The sequence below is a fragment of the Sinocyclocheilus grahami genome, unplaced genomic scaffold, assembly GCF_001515645.1.
Source record: "Sinocyclocheilus grahami isolate Dianchi unplaced genomic scaffold, SAMN03320097.WGS_v1.1 scaffold875.1, whole genome shotgun sequence".
In the NCBI taxonomy this organism is placed as follows: Eukaryota; Metazoa; Chordata; class Actinopteri; order Cypriniformes; family Cyprinidae; genus Sinocyclocheilus; species Sinocyclocheilus grahami.
The window spans coordinates 344,341-357,053 of NW_015506054.1; the positions used below are offsets into that span (position 1 = coordinate 344,341).

Sequence of the window (12,713 nt, forward strand, 5' to 3'; positions counted from 1 at the left end):
AGTTCAAACAGATACCATTAATACAGGTAACGTGTGGAGGACAGAGGAGCCTCTTAAAGAAGTTGTTACAGGTCTGTGAGAGCCAGAAATCTTGCTTGTTTGTAGGTGACCAAATACTTATTTTACCGAGGAATTTACCAATTAATTCTTTAAAAATCCTACAATGTGATTTTCTGATTTTTTCTTCTCATTTTGTCTCTCATAGTTGAGGTATACCTATGATGAAAATTACAGGCCTCTCTCATCTTTTTAAGTGGGAGAACTTGCACAATTGGTGGCTGACTAAATACTTTTTTTCCCCACTGTATATATTTCTTCTCATTATTATAATTTTATTCAAATATTGTCTGTCTTATTTACTATTAAGCTTTTTCAAACTAAACTTGCTTACACTACCATCTTAAATAATATTTCTGACGAAAAATATTTTGTATTACTTTAAAATAAAGACAAATTTAATTAGCCTGTTCTACTTACGTTTGTGTCGAAATCTACCACAACTTTGCTTTAAAATGCGTCGCAAGATCTCCTAACTGAAGGTCACATGATCACAAACGGAAATCACTTCCGTGAAGTGACCATCGCATGTTCCCTTCACTAACGGACTTCTGGAAGGGCACTTCGTGAAAGGGATTCAGTTGTTCGCTTTCATTTGGAACATCCCTACAAATGGCGTCCCCTTCCCGAAGTGCCATTCAAAGGCGCAAAAAAGCCTTTTGGAATTCGCCCTATATATATACATACAATACATTATATATATTGTTATACCTACTTTAATATTACATTTTTAGTGTGTGTGTATATATAATGTATTTTATGTTTTAATTACTTTTAGATCATTTGTTTTAATTCAATTTCACATTTTTATCATCTCAAACTCACTGATTAAAAACTGCATCCTCTTAAATTATCCTTGTAACTAAATTGGGATTTTAGTTATTATACCTATTATTTTTATTATTTAAATCATATTTGGACTTTTTAGAAAATAAAATGAATGCATTTTAATTAGACATTTTTATTTTAACTTTTGAGAACTCTGAAATTGAGATTAATAATACCTTTTTTAATATACATTTTTTAGTACATATAATTTATAATAGGTTTTAATTACTTTTAGATAATAATATATTATATATGTGTTTAATAACTTTTGCATTTGTATCAAGTTTGAGATTCAAAGTGTATTAGTAAACGTGTTGGTATTAGCTGATATTATGACTCAAATGATCAATATCGATCTGATTAATCTGATATTGTGCAAAGATCATAACTAGTGGTCGACCGATATTGTTTTTTTTTTTTTGACAGCCGATGCCGATATCTTGGAAAGCAGGGTGGCCGATATAAAGCCGATATCATTTTTATTATTTTAATATTTAAGAAATTTGAAATTTGAAAATGGATTAAAAAACAAATTTGTAAAATAAAACGTACTTATACTTTAGATGACAAAGTATTTTCCACAAATAAATGTTTAATTAAAATATAATTAAAAAGGATTGGGAATACTTTTTTTTTTTTTTCTCTCAAATAAAGCCAAGGTAACACTCATTTTACATACAGCACACAGTGAAAATGATATGAATATGACAGTGGGCAAATGCATGAAGCCCAGCATAATTTGAAATCACAAACTTAATGTTTAAATCTTTCAATTTGCACGGAACGAAAGCCACGCAGAGAACACGCATGCAGGTCACATGTACACTTTACAAGATCTCACAACTGGATTCGAAGTTTGCAAAGTTTGTGAAATTAAATGTTCATTAGCATTCAAAGATTTGTTTAAATGATGTTAATGCATATTTGCTGAATGCTGACATCAAACGAGAAAGTATTATAATGTTTGCCTTTCTATTATTAATAATACAAAAGCAATCGTTATAATATTTTTTGTATACATTTTAATTCCTTTGTTTAACAGTTCTATCTGATTATTAGACAGACTTCTATCCGTATTAGACAGAACTGTTAACGACGACGGTGAATGTGAGCGTCGTCAAAATAAAAGTCCCGCCTCTAACGCATCGGCCAAACAGAAAAACGTATCGGCCAATGCCGATATTTGAAAAATGACAAATATCTGCCGATATATTGGCCTTGGCGATATATCGGTCTACCACTAATCATAATAGGATTATTTAATTCAATTCAAACACTGATATTTCTGCACCAGGTTTCAGACGTCCTGAATCTTTTCTACTGTACATTGTTGTTTTGATGCCTGATGTTGCTTGTTTAAATCTCACATCGGTGCGACATTGTGGAAATTACAAATGCGTATTTTACATTTACTAAGATGTAATTAAAATCAAAAGTGGTTCTGTTAACATTAGTTAATGCACTGTGAACAACATGAACTATGAAAAAAAGATGCCTTGTTGTTAGTTAACATTAGTTGATGCTTAAGCTGTTAGAGCTTATTGTAAAATATAATTGTTTCTGTTTTCATTGTGCTTTTGCTGAATCCGTTGGAATCACTGTTGTTTTTTTGGCATCTGCTAAATGCATGAATGTGAATGTTTCCTGCGTCAGGTGTCATTTCTCAACGTTCAAGCAGTGTGAGGAGTGGCTGAAGCGCTTGAACAGAGCCATAGCACATCCGGCCCGTCTGGAGGAGCTGTTTGCGCTGGCGTATCACGCCTGGTGTTTAGGAGGAAACACGGACGATGAAGAGCAGCACCTGCACCTGTGCAGACCAGGTACACACACACACATGAGCATCATATTTGATCATCAGGCTTTTATGGCTCATACAGTCTTGATAGAGTGAGAATATGGAGGAAAAAACAGCTAATTTTTATTCAGAGACTAGGCATGGGCCGATTACCGGCATACAGCACACAGTGAAAATGACATGAATATGACAGTGGGCAAATGCATGAAGCCCAGCATAATTTGAAATCACAAACTTAATGTTTAAATCTTTCAATTTGCACGGAACGAAAGCCACGCAGAGAACACGCATGCAGGTCACATGTACACTTTACAAGATCTCACAACTGGATTCGAAGTTTGCAAAGTTTGTGAAATTAAATGTTCATTAGCATTCAAAGATTTGTTTAAATGATGTTAATGCATATTTGCTGAATGCTGACATCAAACGAGAAAGTATTATAATGTTTGCCTTTCTATTATTAATAATACAAAAGCAATCGTTATAATATTTTTTGTATACATTTTAATTCCTTTGTTTAACAGTTCTATCTGATTATTAGACAGACTTCTATCCGTATTAGACAGAACTGTTAACGACGACGGTGAATGTGAGCGTCGTCAAAATAAAAGTCCCGCCTCTAACGCATCGGCCAAACAGAAAAACGTATCGGCCAATGCCGATATTTGAAAATATCGATATATCGGTCTACCACTAATCATAATAGGATTATTTAATTCAATTCAAACACTGATATTTCTGCACCAGGTTTCAGACGTCCTGAATCTTTTCTACTGTACATTGTTGTTTTGATGCCTGATGTTGCTTGTTTAAATCTCACATCGGTGCGACATTGTGGAAATTACAAATGCGTATTTTACATTTACTAAGATGTAATTAAAATCAAAAGTGGTTCTGTTAACATTAGTTAATGCACTGTGAACAACATGAACTATGAAAAAAAGATGCCTTGTTGTTAGTTAACATTAGTTGATGCTTAAGCTGTTAGAGCTTATTGTAAAATATAATTGTTTCTGTTTTCATTGTGCTTTTGCTGAATCCGTTGGAATCACTGTTGTTTTTTTGGCATCTGCTAAATGCATGAATGTGAATGTTTCCTGCGTCAGGTGTCATTTCTCAACGTTCAAGCAGTGTGAGGAGTGGCTGAAGCGCTTGAACAGAGCCATAGCACATCCGGCCCGTCTGGAGGAGCTGTTTGCGCTGGCGTATCACGCCTGGTGTTTAGGAGGAAACACGGACGATGAAGAGCAGCACCTGCACCTGTGCAGACCAGGTACACACACACACATGAGCATCATATTTGATCATCAGGCTTTTATGGCTCATACAGTCTTGATAGAGTGAGAATATGGAGGAAAAAACAGCTAATTTTTATTCAGAGACTAGGCATGGGCCGATTACCGGTTTCAAGGTATACCGCGATTTGAAAATGTCACTGTTTCAAAACTGCTAATATTTTCCGTTATACCGTTCCTGCGGTATGCGCTGTTTTTCATGTCTCCTCAAAGACTGAAAGTGTAGGAATCCCTCAGGTTGAGTGCAGTGTAGAGAGTAATGGTGCGTTCACACCAGACGCGAAGCGAATATGCGCATCGCGCCACTCGCTCTAGATTACTCGTGGCATGTTTTTCGTGTCACTCGCGCGAATAAAAACAGCGCGATCAACCATGCTAGAGATAACTACAATACCTGTTGTCAAAAAGTCCCAAATACAATGGAAAGCCAAACGCCGACGTGTCTGGGCACCATCCAGAGGAGGATGAATAACGTTAGGATCCTGTATTAATGTGTGTTACATTTTACTACTGTATATATACACTGATATTACTATTATTTGTATTATTGATAGCAGCATCTCTGTAGCCATGCTAATTAAATACAACTTCGCCTCTATTCGCGTCTTTGCATTGACTTTGTATGTAATCTACTCGCCCGAATCATTAAATTTGCGTTTGGTGTGAACGCACCATAACACGACCCTCCTCCTGTGGGTCCGAGCGAGCGGTCAGTCACGTGTGTGTATGACGGCCGAACTTAAGGAGCTGCCCCTGGAACTTACGCGATCGGCAACCGGACGTTTTTTGTCTTATTGCAAGCAGCTCGTCTCTGTTCTGAACTTGCACAAACTGCGTTGCAATTCAATCGTTTTCAAAAATGTAATTTATGTGAAAATATGAAGTCTGTAAACTCCCGTTAACACAGGCCAGACACGTTGAAGACGAACGCACAGAGAAACATATTGTAGCAGGCAGATCACTCACTGTTCATGATGCACGAACTATTGGAAGAAAATCCTCAATATTGCTTTGGGGGTTTATATGAATGTGTTTCTGAGGAGAACTGACTGTCTTCCGAAAAGTTTACATGGTATTTTCTTTTAATCTCGTCTCTGTATAGTTCATATTAAAGCAGTGTTTCAGCGCATTGCTGCATTGTTTACGGCGGTAACCAAGGAAACACTGTATCTGCTGTTTCATGAGCGCCTCCTGCTGACAGAAAGTGAGTCTGCATCTCATTCAGAGCTTCTGCTGTTTGCTTCGTTCAGGCATGTAGTATAATTTCACAAAGCTAGTCAGAACATTGTTTTTGCTTCAAATTGGGTTATTATTAAATCAAATTGTGTATATGAAATTATATAACTAAATTATATGAAATGATATGTATATGAATTATATAACTAAAATTAAATGACTGTAATTACAGATTTAGGTTAAATAAAGAAGTCAGTCTTTATTTTTCTTCTTTTTAAGAAACAAATCGTAGAAAAATAAACAAATTCTACTGTTCCTAATATTCTGTATGTTGCTCAAAAACAAAATATATTGTGTTCAGCAGAAAACATTTTTTTTAATTTTAAAAAGAACACATTTTAGAGCGGTAACGACAATACCGCGAAGCCGTGATATTTTTGCTTAAGGTTATCATACTGTCGAAATCTCATACCGGCCCATGCCTATCAGAGACTCAAACGGAGCAAAAATATGAATTGGCTGCAGATGCTGATATTTATGAAATTCTGATGCTTGTAATGTAAATCAATGAGATCTTTATAAAAGTCAGGGGCGTTTCCTCCGAGTAGGCAAGGGAGGCAGTATCTCCTCAAAATATTTGATTTGATAGTACAAAAATAAAACAACGCCACTATTACAAAATATTAGGGCTGTGCAATTAATCGAAATTCAGTTTCGATTTCGATTTCTGCCTCCAATGATTATGAAAATACAGTAATCGAGATAAAAATATTATTGCGTCCCATTCCGCCACCTTTCCAGCGGTGCTCTTTCGTTCCTCCATAAAAGCCCAATTTCGATGAGATTGAAATGATCCAAACATATAATACAATGCAATCCAGTGCTGATTGAGATATATATATATATATATATATATATATATATTGAGCAATGAGATCTTTATAACAGTACAGCAGATACTGACATAAAATGCTCACCTTTCCAGTCGTCGCTCTATATCTCCAATAATATGTCTTAGTAAGATGAGATTGAAATGATCCAAACATATAATACAATGCAATCCAGTGCTGATTGAGATATATATATATATATATATATATATATATATTGAGAGAAATAAAGGCTCCTCAGAAGATGTGAGATGTTCTGGAGGCTTGTGAAGATCATTCCTCCGCTGAGGAACAGTGAAAGTAAAGCTTCTGGAAACAAACGCTCCTCAAAAGATCCTGAGGATCAGATTTGAGACTCTAAAACATGATTGATGGAGAATCAAGTAAAGCTGAGCTGCTTCAGTCCAGTAAGTGTTCATCTGGAAATATTACTGCAGTTATTCTGACGCTTACTTGATAAAAATCAATAAAGATTTGACAGCAGAAAGACACAAGAAGCACCAGCCGAAGGTGGACATTTGTACAATTACACTAAAAAACTCTAAACTATCAATCAGACGACAGAAGGCATGGAGTAGACTGAGTGCGACAGGTTTTTTTGATCATGCTGATCATAAATGTGCATATCAATTACAGTACAGTAGGCTTCATAGGGTTAACCGCATAATTTTCAGATACTTTGTTCTCCAGAACTGCAGACTGATCCGAAGCCACTGTGTTTGTGTCTCTCAGGTGATCACGTGCGGCACCGGTTGGAGGTGGAGGTGAAGCGGATGGGATTCGACATGCAGAACGCCTGGAGAGTGTCTGATATCAACAGCAACTACAAGTAAGATTGAAGCGTGATGATAATGGACTGAATCCGGCTTAAATTGATTTCACTAATATACTGAAACCTGTTGAACAGCGACTCGAGAGCCAGAAATCAATATTTCTTTTACTATTAGTATTTTACTTACTATTGATGGACTTTGCAACATTGATTCTGTTGTTGAATTAACATTGAACTAAATTGAGCTGAATATTGTGTAGGGCTGCTTATGGAAAACATCGTAATCATGGTTCTTTTGGTCAATATTGTAATCACTATTAGGAGTGGGTGATATGACTAAGTTGTTATGCAGTACCAAATATAATTCTTATACAATATCAAATAAATATAAAATATATTTTACTGGAAATAAGGTTTTAGATAACAGTGAAATTTCACAATTATGGATACCAGTTTCAAAACTAATATACTTGGTAAATTAATGCAAGTAAAAAAAGCCTCAAACAATTACTGAAGACGAGTAAACAAAGAAAATTACTAACAATATGACAAATAAAACGGACAAAAATGAAATAAAGTCTATGGCTGCTCGATTATGGCAAAAATCATAATCACAAAGGTTAATTTGGCAAATATTGTAATCGCCATTATTTAGCACGATTAGGAGTGGGTGATGTGGCCAAATTCTTATATAATATCAGATATAATTCTTATACAATATCAAATATATATAAAATATATTTCACTGGAAATAAGGTTTTAGGTACCAGTGAGATTTCACTATTCTTGATACCAATTTTCGAAACTAATACTAGGTTAACTAATGTAAACAATTATTGAACACAACTAAACAAAGAAAATTTCAAACAATAGGACAAATAAAACAGACAGCAAGATATGAATGAAATAATAATGCTTTAAGTTTTTCTTGTAAGTCTGTCTAACAGTATAATATTCAACTAATAGCCGACTACATTTGGCACAGTAATCATTTTATCTCCAATATCATGTTTTCTTAAACGTTGAAAGCCGAAATCAAAGGCAAAACTTAAATTTGATTCGCTGCTTTATGGCTGAATAATTGTTCATGGTCATGTTTATTGCTGTGAAGCTGCTTTGTTTTGTGTAAAGTGCTAAATAAATAAATGTGACTTAACTTGACTATTTCAAATCTTCATAACATAACCAGACAGTGTTTTGCTGTAGGTGTAGTAGGGCTGTCAAAAAAAATTAGAATTTCAAATATTCGTCGAATTTAAATAAAAATCCATATTCGAATGCAAAAACGTTGCATTTGAATTTTAGGTGTGCGTTAAGGAGGCAGCCTTATCAGCGGCGCACGAGATGTGACGACGATGTAAGTGTCGTTGCATTTTAATGTTTTTCTTGGCTTATCCAGCTGAACTCACTAGATGCAGCGCTGCTACGTAGTTCATTCAAAATATTGCGGGAAAAGAGAAAATCAATGCGAAGATGATGTTGTTTATGTCAAAACTGAAACCAAGCCGTTCACTCAGAACGCATATTTATCGCATTTTCTAGAGGGACATCTATCACCGTTGCACTCGCATCTCGCACAAAAGAGCCACATGTTTAGAAAGCTATGGAAAATTTATGCAAGTTCAACTTTTAAAAAAACATGTCTCGAGACTTTATGGCAGTTTTTCCCCATCCCACTGCATCTGGTGTTTTTAAATGGAAAAAGTACTCTTTGTGATTGGTTTTCGGTCCTTTGTATTAAACTATACATACATGATGCCGTTTTGTTTCTAATTGTTTAAGCAACTTAATTAATTATATATGGTTTGTAAACATTATTACACATGGGATTTGTGCGCCTGTTATGATGTTAATATTATTCAAACAACAATAATGACAAGAAATAAAGAAAATAACTCACTTTAACAATTAGAAATATAAGCAGTGTTTACTTGAAAATATTTGGAAGCTACATGACATTGTTTTAATTTCATTTGGAAATACATTAGTCGAGTTTTTTTTTTTTCACAATACACATTGTTTCAAAGAAACTACAGAAAATTATCAATGTTTTTATCTTAATATCTGTGTTTATTAAAAAGTGAACAATTACTAGTATATGATGATGATATTTTATTTCAAACTAAATTTTAATATATTGTTTTATTTATATATTTATATTATTTACATGTTGTATGTGTGTTTTATATATATATGCTAATATGGTAATAAATAAATATTGATATTAATATTTACATTTTAATTTATTTGTGTATAAAGGCATATTTTTAAATCTGTCTAAATATATCAAATATCAAACTGAAGTAACTCATGATATTGCTGTATTTATTAATATATTTGTTGTTGGAATATTGTTAAATTGCTGAATATAATATATTTATTGGTATTGTGATATTATGATGTTATTATATTGTTATATATTACTTCCTAGTATGTTTTGCAATGGCAAGACCCTTTGCTGCTGATATGGTGTTAAATAATATTAATTAATAAACAAATTCAACGTCAATGCTAGTTGTGTTTATGTCTGTGAGTTTCAGCGTCTAACTCTTGTCGTTGTAGGTTGTGTTCGAGTTACCCACAAAAACTGCTGGTGCCCGTCTGGATCACAGATAAGGAGCTGGAGAGCGTGGCCTCCTTCAGGTCCTGGAAGAGGATTCCTGTGGTGGTGTACAGGTGAGAGAAGCAGCTCATCTGTCTCCTGGCCTCCTGCACAGCTGACAGTGACTGATGATGTCTGCGGTGTGTCCCGTCAGGCACCAGCGTAACGGGGCGGTCATCGCCCGCTGCAGTCAGCCGGAGATCAGCTGGTGGGGCTGGAGGAACACCGAGGACGAGTATCTGGTGACGTCTATAGCGAAGGCCTGCCAGCTGGACGCCGGGCCGCGGGCCTGCAGGACCAGAGGAGACGGACCGGACTCTTCTGACAGTGACTTCGGTAAGACAAAACTCAGACCGAGGACTTGAAAGTGCTTTTGATATTTTATAGTCTGAAATACATTCAATGCAAAAGCCCTCTATGACTTTTGTAGCTAGACGTCTCATTATTTGATAGTGAAAACATGTTTAGGGCCCTATGAAATCAGTTTTTTCTGGATTCAGTTTTTCCACATTTATATTTTCATTCTATTTTTCATTTTAAGTTATTAAACATTTAACAAAAATAATAATAAAAATAATTTTAAATTTTAGACTAAATTTTAGTTATCAAAAAGCATGTCTTATTAGTTGAAATCATAACAAAAATATTAAAATACCAAAAGAAAATAATTTTTAGGTTTTTTTCAAATTCTGTTTATTCCATTAAAATTTTTTCCACATTTCCATTTTATTTCCATTTTATTTAATGGTTAAATTAAATTTTAGTTATCAAAAATGTTATTCATGAAGCTTATACAATTTAGCAATTTATTAAACATTCTTAATTAATCGTTAGATTAAATTTTATTTATCAAATTGAGTTTTATTTTTCCCCAAATTCAGTTTTTTTTTTTTTTTTATCTTTCTGGATTATGTTTTAATGCCATTTTAATGGTTGAATTAAATTTTAGTTATCAAAAAGCATGCCTAATGATTTGAAATCATGCATTTTATACAATTTAGCAGTAATTTATAAAAAGTTTAACAAAAACAACATTTTTAAGGCCCTATGAAATCAGTTCCCCCCCTGATTCTGTTTTATTTTCCCCAAATTCTGCATTTTGTTTGAATTTTTCTGGATTCTGTTAGAATGGTTTCATTACATTTTAATAATCAAAAAGCATGTCTAATAAATTGAATTCATGAAATTTTTATAATTTATTAAATGTTGTACAATAGGAGGACCTTAATAGATGGGCTTTATTTTTTCAGAAATTCTGTTTTGTGTGATTTAACTTTTCTGGATTTATGGTTTAATATGAATGAATTTTTGCTTTTTAGTCAAATAAAAAATAATCTGGATTTTTCTTCTGAATTTTTGTTGCTTTTTGTAGTTGTATGTTTTTCATTGGAAGTAGGGGTGAACAATATGACCATAATCTTATTTCACGGTGTAAGAAATTTTATTTTGCGGTAATGATCTATATATAATTATTTTTGTTGATTTTTATTAGGAACTAATTCACTAATTGAAAATAAATGCATTGCATTAACAGTGCTTGCATTGCATTATAAATAGTTATTTTTGTTGTTTAATTATTATTATTATTTTTTTTAATATGAACTAATTCACCAATTGAAAAAATGCATTGCATTAACTAATTGCAATGGTTCCTCAGTTGGAACCATTTAACACACAGTTTCATTATTAAAAAATTCCATTATTATATTTTACCTTCCAGAGTTCATTTCCAAAGTATTCAGTCAAAATGAAAAAAAAAAATTATTAATAATATATAAATACATTTTAATGCTTGATTTGTAACACAAGACAAAACGAGAGTATCATTGCGAATGTAATGCATCAAAGTAATCACGATTATTTTCGTGGAACCATTGGAAGCCAAAACCATAACTGAAAATTAAATTTGGTTAATAAATTAATATATTTATTGTATGTAATCTTTGTATTTTGACTCACAGTAGAGTTTTGGATGAATAAACCTCACTTATCTTCTGTGAAAAACACAGTTAATTAAATCATTCAGAGCAGGATGGTTCTGTTCTGATCCAATAATCATTTATCCTGCGTTTCATTACTTAATGCAATCACTCCTATTAATCAAACGTGTTCCACTGAATGCAGGCGTGTCTGTTTTTGCTGAGTCGAGACTCATCTTTAACTCTTGCGCTCGGTTTTGGCCGGCCTCTGTAAAATCTTAATGGCTTAAAGTGAATTGGCTGTCATGGTCGTGATGCCAGAAGTTTCTCCGCATTGATTTTCCAGCGGGACAGACTGAAGAATTATAACTGCTCTTGCGGCGCATTAAAACGAGTCTGACTCTGTTGTGTCGCTCATCTCATCCTCCGCCTCCTCTCTGGCGCACTGATACTGGTTTCCGCAGTATGCCGAAGGGCTGGTATTGTGAAGAAGTCACGATTCAAGACGCCGCAGAGCATCATAATATCATAATTAGATCACGATTGGAGCTGCGCCAGATGAGCGGTTCACTTCACTTTTGTTAATATCTGTTTATATATACCTTATTAAATGAATCTGTGTTGTCTTTAATGTCAAATTCCTAGGCCTCTCAGGCCATCCAAGATTAGGATGAGTTTGTTTCTTCATCAGATCTGGAGAAATGTAGCACTGCATCAGTGTCTCAGCAGTGGATGCTCTGCAGTGAATGGGTGCCGTCAGAATGAGAGTCTGATAAAAACATCACAATAATCCACAGCACTCCAGTCCATCAGTCAACATCTGGAGAAGACAAAAGCTGAAACAAATCCAGCATTAAGACGTTTTTTACTAAAACACGAGTCCATAATAACGCTTCCTCCAGTGAAAAAGTGTTCTGGTGTGAATCAGGAGAGAAATCTGCACAGATCAAGCAGCGTTTAAACAGCTCTAAACACATATGTGGCTGGATTTTGATGTGAGAGACAACAGCAGATGCACTTTTCTACTGGAGGAAGCGTTATTATGGATTATGAACTCGTGTTTTAGTTAAAAACGACTTCATGATGGATTTATTTGAGCTTTTCTCTTCTCAAGTCATTAACTGATGGACTGGAGTGGTGTGGATTATTGTGATGTTTTTATCAGCTGTTTGGACTCTCATTCTGACGGCACCCATTCACTGCAGAGCATCCATTGCTGAGCAAGTGATGCAATGCCCTCTGTTTTGCCCCCTTATCTTAAATTTGGGGGGTTTTTTTGTTCATTTTAATGACACCAAGCCCCCATTAATTTTCGACCCCGCTATGCAGTATGTTAGTATTCTGTTCTAATGGCATCGACTCTCTTTCCTCAGACTCTT

At 34.4% G+C, this 12,713-nt stretch overlaps 1 protein-coding gene across 1 annotated transcript in view; it reads left to right on the forward strand.

Annotated features, from left to right (window-relative positions):
* The window catches only part of mtmr4 (myotubularin related protein 4), a 57,207-nt gene that overhangs the window by 29,462 nt on the left and 15,032 nt on the right, over positions 1-12,713 (forward strand). The window contains exons 5-8 of the mRNA XM_016248309.1: positions 2,539-2,705; positions 6,774-6,870; positions 9,376-9,489; positions 9,570-9,751. Coding sequence (XP_016103795.1) covers positions 2,539-2,705; positions 6,774-6,870; positions 9,376-9,489; positions 9,570-9,751 — 560 coding nt within the window. The remainder of the gene's footprint in view (positions 1-2,538; positions 2,706-6,773; positions 6,871-9,375; positions 9,490-9,569; positions 9,752-12,713) is intronic.